This window comes from Sebastes fasciatus, chromosome 19 (genome assembly GCF_043250625.1).
Source record: "Sebastes fasciatus isolate fSebFas1 chromosome 19, fSebFas1.pri, whole genome shotgun sequence".
NCBI classification, from domain to species: Eukaryota; Metazoa; Chordata; class Actinopteri; order Perciformes; family Sebastidae; genus Sebastes; species Sebastes fasciatus.
Window position 1 is genome coordinate 1,022,739 of NC_133813.1, and position 21,439 is coordinate 1,044,177.

Sequence of the window (21,439 nt, forward strand, 5' to 3'; positions counted from 1 at the left end):
ACAACAAGACCACGAGAACCCAACCGGACACACGGAACCCAACCGAGGCAGGAAACACATGGAGGAGGGCCGAGGAACTAAGTCCGACCGGAAACAACAAACACCAGCATCAAGGTTCCGCTCAGAGGACGAAGGTTCCGTCTGCAGCAGAAAATAAACATCAGAGCATAGAAACCAAAAGCATTTTAATAAATTAAAAAATAATAGATAACACTATATATTATATTAAATATATATATTAAATAAATATATTTTAAATAATAAATCATGTACTATAAACAAAAATGTTGTTTTGGTTTAATCATTAAAAATCCAAACTCATAAGATGATTTTCAATAAAACGTATAAAACCTACACAGTAAGCTGCTTGTGAGGCCGTTTCAGAGCGCTTAACTTACATGTATTATTCATGATGATTCTATATATTCACATTTATATTTGTAAGAAACATGTTTGCAGATTAATCTGAACAAGCAGCATCGTCTCCACTGAGAGCTCATTTCATTTTATTTTATTTCACATGAAAACAAATTTACAGCAAAAAAAACCTCTTCAGAGTTCAAATTTTATTTTTCTGCGGCACAAGTGCAAAGTTTCAACATGTGACATTAACAACAAAAACACAACAAAATATAAACAAGTGCAGATTCAGTGATTTTAGCTGAAGTTTAAAAAATAAACCAACACTGAATAACTTTTATTTTATTTTAATTTGCATCTTTCAGACTGACGTAAATGTTGCATCTATTTCCAAACATTTATTTTTGAAAAATCAAACACCAAACTCAGTCCCTTTTAACTGATCAATTTCTTTTTCACACATTTAATTTGAATATTGATTTAAATATTTATGAATCACATTTAATTTCATCTAAATCTACATTTATTTTAATACATTCCATTTTTACAACTTTATACAAATAAAAAGTGGCTTCACGTTCTCTTAAATTTGCTGTTGATGATATTTCACTCTGTAGATATTCATGTGTGTCGATACTTCTATTATGTATATTTTTAACACAGGATCATGAGGTCATGCTTTCATGCTGGAACAGGATCTGCATTTCTATGGCAACACACAACCACCACGACATTTTGTTCGAAGGCAGGAAGTGACACAAACGTTCAGTCAACACGTGAATCCGACCTTGTGTTGTTGGAAGGTGGATTTCTTTCTGTTTTCATGGAGCTAGGCTAACAGTTCCCCCTGCTTCCAGTCTTTCTGCTAAGCTAGGCTAAACACGATCTGGAGCTTCTACTGAAGAAAATTTGGTGCGATTGCCAGAAAAAACAGCAGAAGTGTGTAACCACTAAAAAGGAGCTGAAGTGTGAGTTGTTATAACATTATAACATGTTGTTATAACATGTTATAATGAAGTTATAGCAACACATCATTATAACATGTCATTATACATGTTATAACATGTTATAATGACATGTTCTTACATTGTAACATGTTATAGCAACACGTCATTATAACATGTTATAACATGTCATTATTACATGTCATTACATGTTACAATGTAAGAACATGTCATTATAACAAGTTATAATGACGTGTTACAATGACATGTTATAACATGTTATAATGACTTGTTATAACAAGTTATAATGACATGTCATAACAAGTTATGACATGCTCTTACAACAACATTATAACATATTTTAGCAACATGTCGTTTCATCTTTTTAACATTTTTCTTGTTGTAAAGAGAAGCTGAGAAAATGTTTTGTTGTCATAGCGACAGAAATAATTTGAACTTTGGAAGTGAGGCTGCGTCTCCATGGTAACGCCTCTAGCTGGCCCTGCCCTCCAGCAGCAGCAGCCTCAGCAGCGTCCTGGCTGCAGCCAGCAGCGCTCCGTGCAGCGCGTACTGTGTCGCCAGCGCTCCGAAGCCGCGGTAAAACCCGGCTGCGCCCTCCTTGCGGCGGATGTTGTGGAGGCAGTCAGAGAAGCCGTCGTACTGCGTGTTGACGGGCAGGACCAACGGGCTGCCGCCGTTTCCTGCGGCGACCACACCGTCCGTGGCGTCGATGATGGTGCGTGTGCCCTGCAGGCTGAGGCGGTGCAGCGCCGTCTCCAGAGGAAACAGCACGATGTCGGCCACCAGAGATCCCGCCCATGCCGCCGCCAGCTCGGGAAAGTAGGCGTCCAGCGGGTTGGATGGGTCCGCCCGCTGCTTCCGGCCCCGCTGGTGCAGCCACAGCGCCACCCGCTGGACAGAGGCGGCGATGGCGTACCGCAGGATGGCGTGCAGCGCGACAGGAAGCAGCAGAGAGCTGAGAGGAAGCAGACGGCGACTGTGAGGAGCGCCGACACCCAACAACCGAGTCAAACCTTCACGCATACAATCCAGCAGCCCGGAGGACGAGTCGTCACGGACGATCTCACTCTGTGGAAACACGAGAGGACGTTCAGCAGCAGAAAGACAGCGGCCCTTTAGTCGCTGTTCTGGAGCTTTCAACAGAAGCCTTCCTCAACCACCTGGTTTCTAATCATATCTAATCATATATATATCTTTAACACGCAAACATTTCCTAACACATAAAACATGTAAGAAGAAGTCCATGAGCTTTTTGGTGGTGAAAGCTTCACAACTGCAACTAAATGGACCCTGTGTGGAGAATGATTCAGATTATTGATCACAGATGACTTCAGATAGAATCAAATCAAAACAGCTCAAAGCAGACAGCTGACTGAAGCTTGATAAAAACATTTGAATGATCAATAATCAATAATAACCTGGACGGTCTCGATGAGGCTGGCACAGTAAAAAGGAAGAGCCACCACAGCCGTTAACCTGCGGTGAGACACAGAGAGAGGCTTCAGATTAAATCTACAGAAATGTAACGGAGGTTCTGCAACTACAACTTTCTTTCATCTTTCATTCAGTAGAAGAAGAAGAAAAAGAGAACTGACCCTTTAAGCAGCAAATGTCCAGCCAGCTGTTTCCAGCTCCACCTGTGAGGAAGCTCCCTACAGACAGAAAACACTCTGTAATACACCAGTAATACACCAGTAATACACCAGTAATACCACAGTAATACCACAGTCTGTGGTTAGTTACCGTGGTAACGGTGTGAACTCGCTGAGGACGCCCTCAGCTCCGAGCGTGATGCCGTGAACGATGAAGGTGCTGCCCATCCCCTTCCACAGAGCCTTCGGACCCTGAACAACAACAACAACAACAACAACAACAACAACACGTTACTGATCCCTGATCAGACTTATTACACCACATGATGACCGACATATTTAAATTTATTATTACAGTTCATATTTTTAACTCTGATGAATGTTTGTAAAATACTGTTTATGCAATTGCCTTAAAATAAAATAATAATTTATAGTGTGTCAATGAACATGTATTATTGGTAATTTAATATTTAAATATATTAAACATATTTCATGTATTATTTTTATGTTTTTTTATTTCAAATATATTTTATCCCTTAAACAGTCTTGATCATTTATCATTGTATTTTTTATATGACTAATATTGTATATTTTAAATATTTCCATTCATTAGGATATATTTTTCAAAATAATAATATGTTATTGTTTTTTTATTTATAATTTGTGTTTCTGCTATGAAATATGAACATATCTGTTAAATGAAATATAAATTTTCGCTGTCAGACTGTTGTCTCACCTGAGCCTTGGTGATGGTGTACATGACGGCGACGGCGCTGAACGGGGTCAGGTGGTAACAGCGGGCGTGGTAGTTCACCTGAGACAAACGGCCAATCAGAAGGCAGGAGGGGAAAAAATAAGGTGAAACATTAATTATTATTAATATGAACTAAATGTGTAACAACTAAATTAAGATCATAAACAAGAAGCTGTAATTATAATAACGTATAATAGTTTATGTTTAAAGTTTGTTGTTCATTATTTTCAATTTCACATTAAACTTTAAAAATATATAAATATTATAAACATGATTCTTTATATTCTCTAGAACGGCTGACTGCTTTACAAACTGCTTCCCCACAGTGATGAGTTAAACTTCCAGGAGAGAAAATACAAAAAGAAAAAGACTGAAATTGTCCTAATTTGATTCATCTCCTCCTGATGCGTCTCAGATGTTCGTTATTGATCAGTTATTGATAAGAAGGTGAGCTGATACCTGACACTGTCTGCGGAAGACGATGCAGGGGTGAGCGAGGACGTTCTCAGTGAACAGACTGCAGACAGACAGACAGGTTTATTTAGAGACATTTATTCTGAAAATCACTGAGAGATACATAAGAAACCATTTATTATACGATTATAATGATATTATTAATAATAAGAATGTATTTCCAACCTGACAAGTCCGATTCCAAATCCTGCAAATCGATTGAGCTGCTCTGCAAGAACAACAACACATCAGCATTAATAAACATTAATAAACATTAACAACAGACTAATAACAGATGTATTAACTCTGCAAGAACAACAACACACAGCATTAATAAACATTAATAACAGAATAATTCATTTAGACTTTTCGTGCTGGTGTCATGAAGACATTATTATACAGAAGTGAGAAGTAGAGGAATAATATTAAAGTTTATTTTCACCAGACAGAAAAAAACAATGAAAATGTTAATATAACAATAAAAATCTAAAATTCTAAATGAATGAGACAGAAAACAGTAAATCTGAATAATAATAATAATAATAACAATAATAACAATAATAATAATAATAATAATAATAGGACATAACATAAGAATAGCGTGCTAACTGACAGTTAGCCTCGTTAGCGGCAATGTTCCATGTACTTTATATACATAGCAAACAATTAGCCTGCTAGCTAACCGACCTACCTGCAGGAGGCTACCTAGAGCTAGCTTTCTGTTCTAGGATTAGCCTGCAAGCTAACGACCCTGTAGCATGATGCGTTAGCCTTCAGTGTGTCTTGTTGACTAGTTAGCCTGCTAGTTAGCCTGCTAGTTAGCCTGCTAGTTAGCCTGCTAGTTAGCCTGCTAGTTAGCCTGCTAGTTAGCCTGCTAGTTAGCCTGCTAGTTAGCCTGCTAGCCTGTTACATTAACTTTTCATTGTACAGTTAGCCTGCTAGCTAACCGACCTACCCGCAGGAGGGACGCCGGGCTGCGGAGCCTCCCAGCCGGCTGCAGCTGCAGCAGCTCCGGGCTCCTCCAGCGGCTCGTCGCTGTAAGGTGTCCGCTCTGCGTGGTGCAGGTTGCGGCTGCCCGGGATGTCCGGCGGCGTGGTGACCCAGTGGTGCTGCTGCAGCTCCACGGGGCCTCCGGCGCTCCTCACCGGGTACCCGGCTCCGAGCAGCGGGTCCTCGCGGCCCCGGTAGCCGAGCCCGTCGAAGCTGTCCGGCCGCCTGGAGGCCATCAGAGGGCTGAGACTCAGATCCGGTTAACGGATACACACATCCACGTCCCGGTAAATAACCGGAGAGATGATTTAATGGTTTAAAGGTTTAAAGATTTAAAGATTTAAAGGAAGATTCGATTGATTTGACCTGAAACACAACAACATCCACCTGTCACCCGGAAGCTCTTCTTCTTCACTTCCGGTAGACTGGCGGTGTTACAGCTCGTTACTTCCCCTACAGGTCAGTTCTGACCGGAAGTCCATATACATACATATATACAGTATATACGTATATATATATATATATATATATTTTTTTTTTTTATTGAAGAAAATTAATTTACAAACATTAAAGGTCCTGTTTGTAACTTGTTCCAGGTATAAATCATTGCGAGTCGGTGTCTCATGGTCTCTCGTGTGTCTCCGCTGTTCAGACTCAGACTCCAACACAAACTCCAGTGAAGCACCAAAACCTCTTGGTTGTATCTGGTGAAGCTGTTAAACAGTGTTGGCCGCGGTCGGAGGACGCGGGGGAGACCGTAGCTTTGGTCTCCAGGACCGGAGTCTCTGCTCCTCTGCTCCTCTGCCTGCCTTCACTCACACACCACGCTCCTTCTCTCTCTCTCTCTCTCCACCTCTCACGTGCATGCTGCTCACTCCACACTGCAGAAGAGTTAGTTTAGCTCTGAGAATATCTAGTGAATGTTCAGTGGACGTTTGTGCAGAAATAACTGCTGCAGCTCCTCCAGACCAACAGAGGTTTCCCGTGTCTTGTGAAGTGACGGGGCTCCGCAGAGAGAAACGTTATCGTCTCCCCCGTTCCCTCCGGCCGCGGTCGGGAGGCTGAGGCGGGAAAAGCTAACACTAGGATCAGCATTGATTCATGGAGAGACCTTGGTCTGGTCAGCTAACATTACTGCCAAGCAGCTGAGATATAGAGTGATATTGTGCTTTTAGCTGACGTGTGTCTCCTCACTGTGTTGAGCGATGCTCCTTCATGTCTATGTAGAGCGAGCACAAGCGCCAGAAGTTATAATATAATAACAAAAATAAAAGACGGGGTAGAAAATAATTCAAGGAACAAAAAAGAAATGCATAAATAAATAAATAATAATAAGACAGCACTCTTCCATAGTAGCTCTATGGGTTATCATCATATACAGTATGTTCAGTTCTTCATCAGCTCTGAGGAGACACTTTGCATGTTGTCCTTTCATTAGTCTTAAAGCATTGAGATGATTGTCCACGAGGTCCCTTTTGAAAACAGAAAATAGGGGTTTCATTTTCCTCCATTTGGATACATGGATGAAAACATTTGCCAGCAGTATCAGATTGTTCAATATCAAGTCACTCTTAATATCCTTCATGTTGATATCAAACACAATATTTTCTCTTGTGAGAGGAGCAAGTAGTTGGATTTTGTTTGACAGCGAGTACAGCGAGAATACCACAGTGTAAAAATACTCGCGTTACAAGTTAAAGACCTGCATTTAAAAACATTAAAAATAAATGTAGCCATTAATTAATTGATAAAATGTGACAAATTTATATTTCTGTTTTAATTTGCTTCTTTATTTATCTTTATATTTATTCCCTTATTATTTACTCTTCCGTTTAATTTTCCCTTTTATTTATGTATTTATTTTTATTCCATTTTTGAATTTATTTATATATTTTTGCATTTATTTAATCATTTTTTGCATTTATTTATTTATTTTTAAATATATTTATTTCTGCACAACTTTCGCTGTGCATTTCACCTCTTTATTTCCCAAAATTTATTTATTTCTGTATTATTTTCGTTTTCATTTCTTTATGCAAATGAGGGGGGCTGTCACTCAACGTGTGTCATGTGGTAAATATCAATTAATATTCTTTTTGCTATTTTTAAATGACATTTATTTATCGAGTCATTTATTTATTTTTGATACGTAGATCTGCTACAGTGAATTATAAGCTCTGTTGTTAAAATGTTTCAACCAACTGTATTATGTTTTTAATTATTAATATTTCTACTGTCTGAGGTTCATTTGCTCTGTACAGACGAGACGACGAGTTTCTTCATAACCTTTATTCTGTGTTTTTTCAATAATTCCAGCATTTGTGACAATTAAAACATTTATTCAGACACTTTAATATTCTGATGAACGGTTTCCTTCACAAACAGTTTTAATCAGAAAGCCTCGACTTCATGTTCAACAACATCAACAGATTCACACTGAGAGATTCAACCCGAGCTGCAGCCTCCATTACAGTCTGACAGGACATGGACAAAAGTCTGTGGACATCTAATAACACTGCATGGAGACACCTGATCACAGCGAACTACATGGACAAAAGTATGTTGACAATTTGTATCTAAAATCCAGTAACTGCAATCTGTCCCCGCAACCTGATTGGTCCAGTTAGTAAACTCCTCCCACCTCTCAGTGTAAATTGATAAAATAAAATCACAATAAATCACAATGACATCTATGGAGGTCAATTTCAGCCAGAAAGAAAAGATAATTAAAGTTAGGAACCAGTCAAAATGTTGACTTCAGGAGTATTTTTGTCTTTTATTTTTGGTCTTTCCTAACAAATCATCGTTTGTCCCTGGAGGACACCGACCTCCACTGACAACACATTTCTTCTCAGACTCAAAAAACTACAAAAGTAAGGAGACAATAGTTTTCAAGTTGTACTAAAGTGAAACCAGCAGAGCTTCCACGTTAACAGACACGTTAATGTTGAACAGCAGCACCTAAAGATCAAACACTGGCCTCATGTCAGTAGTACGTACGTACGGACGTTTGTCAACCACGTTAAGGCAACAGGTGTCGGGTTTAAGGCCGACGGTGGCCGAGAAAAACATGTAAAAAAACACAAAATGGGTTTAAAAAAAAGTATTATTTTAGTAAATTTCATTCATGAAATTTCGTTTGATTCAAGAAGCGGCTCAAAGTTACATGATGTTTTTATTTTAAAAAGAAAACTGAGAAAAAGTTTTGTTTTATACTTAAAAAAACAAAACAAAGAATGTTTTGTAAAATGTCTGAGCTCTGATTGGCCGGCTCGCGGACCAATAGGAGTTCTCCAAAAGAAGATAATCTGAACAAATTTATTTTGAAATTCTTGAAAATAATTTTCAAGATATATCCTTATTTTGAAAATGTAATTCTTAAAATAGAATTTGGCTGATCAATTCTGCTCAATGTTTACTGGAGATGATGTTTTTATTGAACTGCAAGAAAAAATAAAATGTTATTTTTTAATAATTTCATTTAAATGAAAACATCTAAATGTAAAATATCTATTCGCTAATAAATTATATTCAAAATAAATGTTAAAGTACAGTTTTATGATTGAGGGCTAACTTCTAACGAGCTGCTAACAATGCTAACTAAAACATAAGTGTAATGTAAGCTATGGATGCTAACATGTTGGCTAGTAGGAGCTAGCAGTAACCTTCCAGTTGTCATGGCACCAAAGAGGAAGGGTGACGGGATTTGGCCAATCAGAACCTTCTGAGGTGATCCGAGCTGTGATTGGCCGGCTCGCCCACCAGCAGGAGTTCACAAAAACATTTTATTAATCACTAACTACAGACTTTAGTGTGCGTGTTAACCTACAACAAGATGTTACCGTGGTTACCGGGTAACGTTTGTAATATAGTGTCTCGTTTTCTGTGCTAACGTTCTGGGGTTTGTAGTTCCAGGTTGGCTAGCGTGCTAACATAGGGCAAAAGTGTTGTTAGCGTTTTAGCGATTGTGATAAGCAGAAACCAAACCTCCCGATCGGATGCTAACTAGCACGCTAGCTAATGGCAGTGCTCGGTGATGTCGACGACCACGGCTTTCCGCCAGCTGAACAGGAAGTAGCCCATGCCGGCGCCGGCTGCCACGGCGATGCAGAGGTAGGCGTTGTAGGTCATGAAGACGAGCATCAGGAAGTAGCTGACGACCACCTGGACGATGTGCAACAGCGTCTGCAGGAAGTGGGCGGGGCTTAGCATCCGCTGCCTGAGGACGAGACGAGGGGTTAGCATTACTGCTAGCGTTAGCATTTCAGATAATGAGGTTAGTGTTTTTAGCATTAGCACGACCGCTCATCATAAACAATACAGCATGGCACCATTAACACTATCAGTGTTAGCATTAGCTTTCTTTGTTGTTGGTGTTAGCATAGCAACATGTTTTACGAGCTTTAATAACTCATAAACCTTCATAAAGCCATTCCTCCATCTTCAACATGTGATGTAGCTCTAAAGCCATTCCTCCATCTTCAACATGTGATGTAGCTCTAAAGCCATTCCTCCATCTTCAACATGTGACGTAGCTCTAAAGCCATTCCTCCATCTTCAACATGTGACGTAGCTCTACACCGCCGTTAGCTTCAGCATATCATCTCTCATGTTAGCATCGCTGCTAATGTAGCATGTTTAAACTCTGAAAGATGAAATGCACGTAGCAGAGTTAGTGTTAGCGTTTCTGTCCACATACAGGAGGTTTCATATCTGGGTTCAAACACATTTGTGTTACAGTTCATGTTAGCATTAGCCTCAGTGTTAGCTTCAGTGTTAGCATGTTTAGCGCCCAAAAGACAGATCCGTTCACCCGGCCTCCACACGCTTTGAGAAAACTGAAACGTTCCTCTGAAGGGATGGAGATGATTCTTAATGTCAAGGACTTCCTGTGGTGGAAGTATTGAGATGCTCCAATCAGAATCTGTATCAACCATCTGTTCTGGTCTGATCAGAGCACCTCAAACAGCAGGTAAAGGACCAGAACCAGACCCAGAACCAGACCCAGGACCAGAACCAGACCCAGAACCAGAACCAGACCCAGAACCAGACCCAGGACCAAACCCAGGACCAGGACCAGGACCACTACAGTTACCTGATAGAGAGGCTTGAGAGGCGGGACTTTAGTCCAACAGGAAGCTCCGCCCCCTCCAAACACTGACTGTCAATTATTGAGCTGACGGTGAACACGACATTTACATCACATGACTGTGATTTCAGAAACCGTTACATGTCAGCAACAAGCGTCCTTGGGTTTCTTGAAAGGCGCTATATAAATCCAAGTTATTATTATTATTATTATTATTATTATTATTATTATGATGTCATCACTTCCTGTTGTGTATGTGTTGTTGTTAGCATTAGCATTAGCCACCTACCCGACAGTCTTGTGCGTCTCCATCAGCACCGTCCCATCAGCCCCCGGGAGCGGCATGGAGTTGTAGCGGACGTTGACCTGACTGCGACGCAGCAGCGTCTCACGACCCATCTTTAACCCCTCGTACAGGACGGCCAATAGGAAGACACCGATACACGCCCCGACCATCTCTGATTGGACGAGGGGGGAGGGGTTAATGTGGACACACGGCGAGAGGGAACGAATGAACGGGACACTCAAATATCTAAACAAGAAAAATCATGAAAATATAAATATAATAAATATATATACAAGGATAAAAATGTAAATATGTAAAAAAAATACTTGATATAAAACCTATAAAAATATAAATATATTAGTACCTCCAGGTGAGTTGATGAGCAGACCGGTGAACAGCAGCTCCACGTTGTTGTAGCCAAAGTAAAAGGTCATCACCTAGGCAACGACAACGACAACGTTAGCATGTTAGCCCCTCAGTTAGCATTCTAACATCACATGTAGATTGTCTTTATCACATCATGTAGGAGTTAACCACCACGATGCTACTGTCATAGTAACATGACGTAGCATGTAGCAGTGATAAACCCCGCCCCTCACCATTCCCCCGTGTCCTCCGACGTTCCCATCAGTCCCTCCTCCTCCTCCCCCGTGGTCGTGTCCGGTGGTGGCCGGGGCCATGGTGTGATGGTTGTGGTGATCCATGGAGCTGTGATCCATGGAGCTGTGGTCCATGGCTGCAAGAAACAAGTTCATATTCATCCATTTAATCCCTTCAAGTTGTGGAACTTCAGTTCCCATGATGCTTTGGGGGGATGTAAACAAGAAATATAATGCTGCCAATTTTTTGCTGACAAATTTTCTTTAATTTAGCCGGTTTTAGTCAAAGAGTTATTCATCATTCCAATAATAAATCGTACACCAGCAACTTGGTAAAAAAATCTTAGAAATTAAAATTAGTCTATAATGTATATGGTATATAAACATAGAATTGAACTGAATAGATCGGCCCCATTGTCACCGATTCAATACTCATATGTGAATACAGCTCGCCGCCGGGTGACGTTATGAACCCAGACACCACGGCGTTTGGTTTTCTGACATATCTGAGACTTCACCAACATGATCGTGATCGAAGAAGCAACAGAGGTTACTTCCACGGCTGATGGAGGACATGTTGTTGGTATCTATGGAGACGAGCTCCTCGTCCTCTACGGAGCGTCTAGAACACAGATGATACCGGCGGTCCGACTGGCGCGAGTAAAGCGAGGCTAAAATTTGCTTCGTTAGTGCGAACGCAGCGTTACACTTCCCATGCACTCTGATGTCCATCCAGAATAAACGTCCATAAATCCAGTGAGACATCAGAGAGAAGAGACGCTGCAGTGACATCATTCAGCACGACTACATGTAAACAAGTTTCACGTACAGGAGCTGAACTCTTACCTTAGCGACACCTCTTCACTCAAAGTGATGCCGACTCCACCAGAGAGAGAGACAGACTGAACACCGTAACCGTGGTAACAGCCTGACATCACTGAGCAGACGCCCCGCTGTAATCTGATTGGCTCTCAGGCCCTGAGGCTACAGGAGGCAGAACGGACCAATCAGAGCGCTCCGAAGCGCCGTCTGCCATCGGCCAATTAAATCAGACCAACATTAACGGGAAGGTCAGTCGTCGCCGTCGGCAACACTTACTTCCTGTTGTCTGTTTGGACGGGTCAGAATCACTTTGAGTTAAAATATAAACGAGACTCTCTCTCTCTCTCTTTGTCTCTATGTGTTTACAATGTCTCTCGCCCACCCGTTTAAACGCCACTAATTTCTTTAACACATTAACTTGTGATTTTTTAGGTCGTAGCGGCTCAGTTTTAAAGCTAGAGTGAAGATCCTGGTATCATAGTAAACTGTAGAACCTGATGAATCCATCGGTACCAACCAGGTCAGACTAGCTGGTCATGAAGGAGGTTAAATAACACTCCAAACTTACACTAAATGTTGGAGAGGACAAACTGTCATGTCCATTTTCAAAGGGGTCCCTTGACCTCTGACCTCCAGATCAGTGAATGTAAATGGGTTCTATGGGTACCCACGAGTCTCCCCTTTACAGACATGCCCACTTTATGATAATCACATGCAGTTTGGGGCAAGTCATAGTCAAGTCAGCACACTGACACACTGACAGCTGTTGTTGCCTGTTGGGCTGCAGTTTGCCATGTTATGATTGGAGCATATTGTTTTATGCTAAATGCAGTACCTGTGAGGGTTTCTGGATCAATATCTGTTATTGATTTGTGTTGTTCATTGATTTACAATAATAAATATATACATACATTTACATAAAGCAGCATATTTGTCCACTCCCATGTTGATAAGAGTATTAAATACTGGACTAATCTCCCTTTAAGGTTCATTATGAACAGATACAAACTGTATTTTAGTTGATTGACAGCCCTGTTATAAAAACACATTAAAACATGGAGGAAAGTCATTTCTAGTTTTAATGTCATTTAAGGAAACGACAAACAAAATCATGTTCGTCAACAACCGTTGATTGATGATGAAGATGAGACGGTATCAACGTGCAATATCGTTGATGGAGAAAAGACTAAAATGTAGTTTTAAAAACCAACAGGATGAGGTGACTAAATATGATAAAAACTAACTAACTAAGGACATCTGACACAGAACGGAGACTATATCAGGAAACAGCTGACGACATTACCAGTCGTATCGCATCAGTTTCATCTTTGGACCTTTGGGAGGCCTCGAGCCTCGGGTTGGGAAACACTGTGATATAAACTAGATAACAACATGACCTCTGGTGTCTCACTCTTCAGTCTTTATGTTTCCTGTGTCTTTATACTGTTAACCCTCTGAGACCCACAAGAGAGCCATTTTAGTCTTCTTTAGGGGGTCCAGGGGGTCTTTAGGGGAGATAGCAGGTCAACAGTAGAGGTCACATAGAAGTGGTGAACATCCTCTGAATGCTCTAGGTCTCTAGTTTGATCCATCCATCCTCTGAATGCTCTAGGTCTCTAGTCTGATCCATCCATCCTCTGAATGCTCTAGGTCTCTAGTCTGATCCATCCATCCTCTGAATGCTCTAGGTCTCTAGTCTGATCCATCCATCCTCTGAATGCTCTAGGTCTCTAGTCTGATCCATCCATCCTCTGAATGCTCTAGGTCTCTAGTCTGATCCATCCATCCTCTGAATGCTCTAGGTCTCTAGTCTGATCCATCCATCCTCTGAATGCTCTAGGTCTCTAGTTTGTGGCTGTAAAGTTTCATGAGGCTGTGATTATCCTAGAGGTCACCACAGGTCATTTGATACAGTGAGGTCAATGAAATGGTTACTATGGAGACTAACATCATCACACATTAGAAGCAGTGAAAGTATTCTAAATATAGCGTACACTTAAACTGATATTGTCTTTTTTTCTGCTGCTAACCCTAAAACAGAAACAGGAAGTAGAATCCTCTTACCTGGAGAGCAGAGAGCGAGGGGCGATCGAGCGCTGAAGAGACTGTCTGAAAGAGAAAGAGAGAAAGAGAGAGAGTGAGAGGAATGTGTTTAACAGCCAATAAAAACTGATAACAGAACCAACTTCAGCCAATCAGACACTGGAATGATTCTCAGACAGCCAATCAGCTGCCACCCTGTGTCTGCGCTCAGCCAATCAGCAGCGAGGAGGCGTTCTGACAGCCAATGAAACGCTGTGGATTGACAGTAAAGTGATGAGAGCAGCTTCACTGATGACCTCTCACCTGCGGTCACACCTGTTGTCACACCTGTAACGTTCAGACCAGACCAGACCAGTTTACAGGTCACATGATGCTCCTGTCAGGTCAGCAGGTCTCAGGTCAGATTTTATGACCTTAACAGTTCACACAGTTTGAGGACGAACACAGAAAATAACCAGCAGATAATAATGAAAATAATCAGCAGTTGTTGCTCTGACGAAGTCGTAATGATGGTCGATACACATTTGGAAAATTTAAATAAAATTGTAGATAAATCACATGAACTGTTCTCTAAACATCGTGATTATGATGAAACGCTGATCAGAGACGTGTCGGACTGAAAGGGTTAAACTGTCTCAGGTGTGAACCGTCTCATCAGCCAATCAGAGAGCAGCAGCAGGACTGACCCCGAGTCAGCAACGTGTCTGACCTTTGACCTCCACGGCAGTCAGTCACTTGTTCATCTTTGTCACTGATTGACTCGGAGCTGAACTTCACTCACTGTTCTGGGGTCAGTGTACAGGAAGTGATGTCACGTGTAATTAGACCTCACACTCTCCTCATGGCAGGAATTAGGGGTGTCGCAATATACCGGTATTATATTGATATATATATATATATAGATATATATATATATATGTGAATGTGTATCTACTGTGTATTTACTGTATATTTACTGTGTATTTACTGTGTATATCTACTGTGTATATCTACTGTGTATTTACTGTTCCTGTACATTGCCTGGATAACCTGCTGCTGTAACACCATGAAGTCCATCCATCACTGATCTGAGGTCAGACCATCTGTCCTCTCTGTCCTCTCTGTCCTCTCGGTCCTCTCGGTCCTCTCGGTCCTCTCTGTCCTCTCTGTCCTCTCTGTCCTCTCTGTCCTCTCTGTCCTCTCTGTTGTCTCGGTCCTCTCTGTCCTCTCTGTCCTCTCGGTCCTCTCGGTCCTCTCTGTCCTCTCTGTCCTCTCTGTCCTCTCTGTCCTCTCTGTCCTCTCTGTCCTCTCGGTCCTCTCTGTCCTCTCGGTCCTCTCGGTCCTCTCTGTCGTCTCTGTCGTCTCTGTCCTCTCTGTCCTCTCTGTCCTCTCTGTCGTCTCTGTCGTCTCTGTCCTCTCTGTCCTCTCTGTCCTCTCTGTCGTCTCTGTCCTCTCGGTCCTCTCTGTCCTCTCTGTCGTCTCTGTCCTCTCGGTCCTCTCGGTCCTCTCTGTCCTCTCTGTCCTCTCTGTCCTCTCGGTCCTCTCTGTCCTCTCTGTCCTCTCTGTCCTCTCTGTCCTCTCGGTCCTCTCGGTCCTCTCTGTCCTCTCTGTCCTCTCTGTCCTCTCGGTCCTCTCGGTCCTCTCTGTCCTCTCGGTCCTCTCTGTTGTCTCGGTCCTCTCGGTCCTCTCTGTCCTCTCTGTCCTCTCGGTCCTCTCTGTCCTCTCTGTCGTCTCTGTTGTCTCTGTCCTCTCGGTCCTCTCTGTTGTCTCGGTCCTCTCGGTCCTCTCGGTCCTCTCTGTTGTCTCGGTCCTCTCGGTCCTCTCTGTCCTCTCTGTCCTCTCGGTCCTCTCTGTCCTCTCTGTCCTCTCTGTCCTCTCGGTCCTCTCTGTTGTCTCTGTCCTCTCTGTCCTCTCTGTCCTCTCTGTCCTCTCGGTCCTCTCTGTCCTCTCTGTCGTCTCTGTCGTCTCTGTCCTCTCTGTCCTCTCGGTCCTCTCTGTCCTCTCTGTCGTCTCTGTCCTCTCTGTCCTCTCGGTCCTCTCGGTCCTCTCTGTCCTCTCTGTTGTCTCTGTCCTCTCTGTCCTCTCTGTTGTCTTTGTCCTCTCTGTTCTCTCTGTCCTCTCTGTCCTCTCGGTCCTCTCTGTCGTCTCTGTCGTCTCTGTTGTCTCGGTCCTCTCTGTCCTCTCTGTCGTCTCTGTCCTCTCGGTCCTCTCTGTCCTCTCTGTCGTCTCTGTCCTCTCTGTCCTCTCGGTCCTCTCGGTCCTCTCTGTCCTCTCTGTTGTCTCTGTCCTCTCTGTCCTCTCTGTCGTCTCTGTTGTCTTTGTCCTCTCTGTTCTCTCTGTCCTCTCTGTCCTCTCGGTCCTCTCTGTCGTCTCTGTCGTCTCTGTTGTCTCGGTCCTCTCTGTCCTCTCTGTCGTCTCTGTCCTCTCGGTCCTCTCTGTCCTCTCTGTCCTCTCTGTCCTCTCTGTCGTCTCTGTCCTCTCTGTCCTCTCGGTCCTCTCGGTCCTCTCTGTCCTCTCTGTTGTCTCTGTCCTCTCTGTCCTCTCTGTCGTCTCTGTCCTCTCTGTCCTCTCTGTCCTCTCTGTCGTCTCTGTCGTCTCTGTCCTCTCTGTCCTCTCTGTCCTCTCTGTCGTCTCTGTCGTCTCTGTCCTCTCTGTCCTCTCTGTTGTCTCTGTCCTCTCGGTCCTCTCTGTCGTCTCTGTCGTCTCTGTTGTCTCGGTCCTCTCTGTCCTCTCTGTCGTCTCTGTCCTCTCGGTCCTCTCTGTCCTCTCTGTCGTCTCTGTCCTCTCTGTCCTCTCGGTCCTCTCGGTCCTCTCTGTCCTCTCTGTTGTCTCTGTCCTCTCTGTCCTCTCTGTCGTCTCTGTTGTCTTTGTCCTCTCTGTTCTCTCTGTCCTCTCTGTCCTCTCGGTCCTCTCTGTCGTCTCTGTCGTCTCTGTTGTCTCGGTCCTCTCTGTCCTCTCTGTCGTCTCTGTCCTCTCGGTCCTCTCTGTCCTCTCTGTCCTCTCTGTCCTCTCTGTCGTCTCTGTCCTCTCTGTCCTCTCGGTCCTCTCGGTCCTCTCTGTCCTCTCTGTTGTCTCTGTCCTCTCTGTCCTCTCTGTCGTCTCTGTCCTCTCTGTCCTCTCTGTCCTCTCTGTCGTCTCTGTCGTCTCTGTCCTCTCTGTCCTCTCTGTCCTCTCTGTCGTCTCTGTCGTCTCTGTCCTCTCTGTCCTCTCTGTTGTCTCTGTCCTCTCGGTCCTCTCTGTCCTCTCTGTCGTCTCTGTCCTCTCGGTCCTCTCGGTCCTCTCTGTCCTCTCTGTCCTCTCTGTCCTCTCTGTCCTCTCGGTCCTCTCGGTCCTCTCGGTCCTCTCGGTCCTCTCTGTCCTCTCTGTCCTCTCTGTCCTCTCTGTCCTCTCTGTCCTCTCGGTCCTCTCGGTCCTCTCTGTCCTCTCTGTCCTCTCTGTCCTCTCGGTCCTCTCGGTCCTCTCGGTCCTCTCTGTCCTCTCGGTCCTCTCTGTTGTCTCGGTCCTCTCGGTCCTCTCTGTCCTCTCTGTCCTCTCGGTCCTCTCTGTCCTCTCTGTCGTCTCTGTTGTCTCTGTCCTCTCGGTCCTCTCTGTTGTCTCGGTCCTCTCGGTCCTCTCGGTCCTCTCTGTTGTCTCGGTCCTCTCGGTCCTCTCTGTCCTCTCTGTCCTCTCGGTCCTCTCTGTCCTCTCTGTCCTCTCTGTCCTCTCGGTCCTCTCTGTCCTCTCTGTCGTCTCTGTTGTCTCTGTCCTCTCTGTCCTCTCTGTCCTCTCTGTCCTCTCGGTCCTCTCTGTCCTCTCTGTCGTCTCTGTCGTCTCTGTCCTCTCTGTCCTCTCGGTCCTCTCTGTCCTCTCTGTCGTCTCTGTCCTCTCTGTCCTCTCGGTCCTCTCGGTCCTCTCTGTCCTCTCTGTTGTCTCTGTCCTCTCTGTCCTCTCTGTCGTCTCTGTTGTCTTTGTCCTCTCTGTTCTCTCTGTCCTCTCTGTCCTCTCGGTCCTCTCTGTCGTCTCTGTCCTCTCTGTCGTCTCTGTCCTCTCGGTCCTCTCTGTCCTCTCTGTCCTCTCTGTCGTCTCTGTTGTCTCGGTCCTCTCTGTCCTCTCTGTCCTCTCTGTCGTCTCTGTTGTCTCGGTCCTCTCTGTCGTCTCTGTCTCCTCTCTGTCGTCTCTGTCCTCTCGGTCCTCTCTGTCCTCTCTGTCCTCTCTGTCGTCTCTGTTGTCTCGGTCCTCTCTGTCCTCTCTGTCCTCTCTGTCGTCTCTGTCCTCTCTGTCCTCTCTGTCCTCTCGGTCCTCTCGGTCCTCTCTGTCCTCTCTGTCCTCTCTGTCCTCTCTGTCGTCTCGGTCCTCTCTGTCCTCTCTGTCGTCTCTGTCCTCTCTGTCCTCTCGGTCCTCTCGGTCCTCTCTGTCCTCTCTGTCCTCTCTGTCCTCTCTGTCCTCTCTGTTGTCTCGGTCCTCTCTGTCCTCTCTGTCGTCTCTGTCCTCTCTGTCCTCTCTGTCCTCTCTGTCCTCTCTGTCCTCTCTGTCGTCTCTGTCGTCTCTGTTGTCTCGGTCCTCTCTGTCCTCTCTGTCCTCTCTGTCCTCTCTGTCGTCTCTGTCCTCTCGGTCCTCTCTGTCCTCTCTGTCCTCTCTGTCCTCTCTGTCCTCTCTGTCGTCTCTGTTGTCTCGGTCCTCTCTGTCCTCTCTGTCCTCTCTGTCCTCTCTGTCCTCTCTGTCCTCTCTGTTGTCTCGGTCCTCTCTGTCCTCTCTGTCGTCTCTGTCCTCTCTGTCCTCTCGGTCCTCTCTGTCCTCTCTGTCGTCTCTGTTGTCTCGGTCCTCTCGGTCCTCTCTGTCCTCTCTGTCGTCTCTGTTGTCTCGGTCCTCTCTGTCCTCTCTGTCCTCTCTGTCCTCTCTGTCCTCTCGGTCCTCTCGGTCCTCTCTGTCCTCTCTGTCCTCTCTGTCCTCTCTGTCGTCTCGGTCCTCTCTGTCCTCTCTGTCGTCTCTGTCCTCTCTGTCCTCTCGGTCCTCTCTGTCCTCTCTGTCCTCTCTGTCCTCTCTGTCCTCTCTGTCCTCTCTGTCGTCTCTGTCGTCTCGGTCCTCTCTGTCCTCTCTGTCCTCTCTGTCCTCTCTGTCGTCTCTGTTGTCTCGGTCCTCTCTGTCCTCTCTGTCGTCTCTGTCCTCTCGGTCCTCTCTGTCCTCTCTGTCGTCTCTGTTGTCTCGGTCCTCTCTGTCCTCTCTGTCGTCTCTGTCCTCTCGGTCCTCTCGGTCCTCTCTGTCCTCTCTGTCGTCTCTGTTGTCTCGGTCCTCTCTGTCCTCTCTGTCCTCTCTGTCGTCTCTGTCCTCTCGGTCCTCTCGGTCCTCTCTGTCCTCTCTGTCCTCTCTGTCCTCTCTGTCGTCTCTGTTGTCTCGGTCCTCTCTGTCCTCTCTGTCCTCTCTGTCCTCTCTGTCCTCTCTGTCGTCTCTGTTGTCTCGGTCCTCTCTGTCCTCTCTGTCGTCTCTGTCCTCTCTGTCCTCTCTGTCGTCTCTGTTGTCTCGGTCCTCTCTGTCCTCTCTGTCGTCTCTGTCCTCTCGGTCCTCTCGGTCCTCTCTGTCCTCTCTGTCCTCTCTGTCCTCTCTGTCCTCTCTGTCCTCTCTGTCCTCTCTGTCCTCTCTGTCCTCTCTGTCCTCTCGGTCCTCTCGGTCCTCTCTGTCCTCTCGGTCCTCTCTGTCCTCTCTGTCCTCTCTGTCCTCTCTGTCCTCTCTGTCCTCTCGGTCCTCTCGGTCCTCTCTGTCCTCTCGGTCCTCTCTGTCCTCTCTGTCCTCTCTGTCCTCTCTGTCGTCTCTGTCCTCTCTGTCCTCTCTGTCGTCTCTGTCCTCTCGGTCCTCTCGGTCCTCTCGGTCCTCTCTGTCCTCTCTGTCCTCTCTGTCCTCTCTGTCGTCTCTGTTGTCTCGGTCCTCTCTGTCCTCTCTGTCGTCTCTGTCCTCTCTGTCCTCTCTGTCGTCTCGGTCCTCTCTGTCCTCTCTGTCCTCTCTGTCCTCTCTGTCGTCTCTGTCCTCTCGGTCCTCTCGGTCCTCTCTGTCCTCTCTGTCCTCTCTGTCCTCTCTTCAGTTGTTTGTTTGTTTGTTTCGTCTCTCACTGACTTAATTGTTCCTAACCGGTTCTCCCGCTCTGAGATTCCTTTAATCCACAAAGTTATTTAACTAACGACAAAAACAAAGACAGGCTGATTAAAGTGTGATGTATGTGTGTGTGTGTGTGTGTATATATATATATATATATATATATGGATACAGGATGTGTGTGTATGTATTTGACCAGGAATATTTGAAACAAAGCGTTGGAAGGACCCCTGATGTGTCTTTGTGGCTTAACTCCTGTGTTTGCTTTATGCATGTCAGTGCCCTGGATGATAGGATGTACTGTCCCAGACCTCTAACAACTTATCATGACTTATGTTTATTTATTTATCTATTTATTTATATTTATTGTTGTACAACTATTGTCATGGGTGGGATATATATCGAGTCTATACGAGTTGTATTAACAAAATTCAGAAATAAACTGTTTAAAGAGAGAGAGAACTTGTTCTCCTCTCCCATGATGCCAACTGTCGCCATGAAGTGCACGTCACCAGCCTCCAGCTAGAAAACAGCCAACTTTACGCTGCCTTGCTCGTGCATGTGCTCGTGCACGCGGCAGACCTTTAACTCAACACTTGCCCTGTCAGCGCACGAGCTCTCCTGTAGATCGGTGTGCACAGCATCCACCGATCAACTGTTTGGTAAATTTCCTTTTCGAACCAGATCCCCTTTTAAATCTTCTGAAGTTATTCCCGTGCAGCACATGGAGCCGGCGGCAGAGATGACCAGGAAGCAGGTCACATAAGGTGAGGATTTGTGGTAATAAGGACTCTGCAGGTGATGATAATACAAGCCGAATTTACTACAACACCTGTCGTGTTCTGAACCTGTCACAGGTTCGACCCTCACATAAGCCGGTTCTTGGCTATGAGACAGAGAGCATTAAACTGTAGAGTTTCTCTACGGAGTCTGGTCCGGTAGCAGACTGTGCTGGTCGGCAGCAGCAGAGGTCACTGACAGTTACACTTAATACACTAAAAGATCACTAAGAGCTCACCTGGATGACTTCCGGGACTTCTTCTACTTCTTGTCCTCCGTTTTGGCTCCGAAACACGAAACAAAAAAACTTGCAAAGATATAAAACAGAAGAAGAAAAGAAAGAAGAAGAAAGTCGTTCTTCTCTTCTGACTCTCTGCGACGCGACCACTTCCGTCTCACTGCGTCATGACGTCATTACGCAGGATACAGGGGGAGGGGCTAAGACAAAGAGGACGGCAGTTTGGACCAATCGGAAGGCGAGTTTTGAGGTGAGGGGCGGGACTTTGATGGAGCCACGTAAGCGGGTTTTATAGTGGAGAGAGTCAGCTGACCAGACCGGAAACACAACAAAGGCACTTTATTATCATTATTATTTTTTTATTTTTTTTATTTTTTTATTTAAAAATGGCAGTATCCATAGTAACAGCAGAAAACATTAAAAACA

The 21,439-nt window shown here is 44.8% G+C and overlaps 3 protein-coding genes across 4 annotated transcripts in view; all 3 read right to left on the minus strand.

Moving 5' to 3' along the window:
- Nucleotides 1-93, minus strand: part of wdr36 (WD repeat domain 36) — a 12,381-nt gene extending 12,288 nt beyond the window's left edge. The window contains exon 1 of the mRNA XM_074616820.1: nucleotides 1-93. This exon is cut by the window's left edge and continues 164 nt beyond it. The gene's annotated coding sequence lies outside the window, so the exon portion shown is untranslated.
- A 458-nt stretch (nucleotides 94-551) lies between these two features.
- On the minus strand, nucleotides 552-5,527 carry slc25a46 (solute carrier family 25 member 46). The gene is made up of 8 exons (XM_074616821.1): nucleotides 5,080-5,527; nucleotides 4,311-4,353; nucleotides 4,131-4,188; nucleotides 3,654-3,731; nucleotides 3,069-3,169; nucleotides 2,921-2,977; nucleotides 2,744-2,801; nucleotides 552-2,393 (listed from the first exon to the last, which is right to left on the minus strand). The coding sequence occupies exons 1-8, from the start codon at nucleotides 5,348-5,350 to the stop codon at nucleotides 1,797-1,799; spliced, it is 1,263 nt and encodes a 420-aa protein (XP_074472922.1). The 5' UTR covers nucleotides 5,351-5,527; the 3' UTR covers nucleotides 552-1,796.
- A 1,861-nt stretch (nucleotides 5,528-7,388) lies between these two features.
- slc31a1 (solute carrier family 31 member 1) lies at nucleotides 7,389-21,105 on the minus strand. Of its 2 annotated transcripts, XM_074618576.1 has the most exons (6): nucleotides 21,014-21,105; nucleotides 13,975-14,019; nucleotides 11,089-11,225; nucleotides 10,854-10,926; nucleotides 10,493-10,661; nucleotides 7,389-9,333 (listed from the first exon to the last, which is right to left on the minus strand). In XM_074618576.1, the coding sequence occupies exons 3-6, from the start codon at nucleotides 11,221-11,223 to the stop codon at nucleotides 9,132-9,134; spliced, it is 579 nt and encodes a 192-aa protein (XP_074474677.1). In that variant the 5' UTR covers nucleotides 11,224-11,225; nucleotides 13,975-14,019; nucleotides 21,014-21,105; the 3' UTR covers nucleotides 7,389-9,131. The 2 variants fall into 2 exon arrangements, with proteins under 2 accessions (XP_074474677.1, XP_074474679.1); XM_074618578.1 differs by lacking the exon at nucleotides 21,014-21,105 and having other exon boundaries at nucleotides 11,089-11,199; nucleotides 13,964-14,016.
- Between the last annotated feature and the right edge of the window lie 334 nt (nucleotides 21,106-21,439).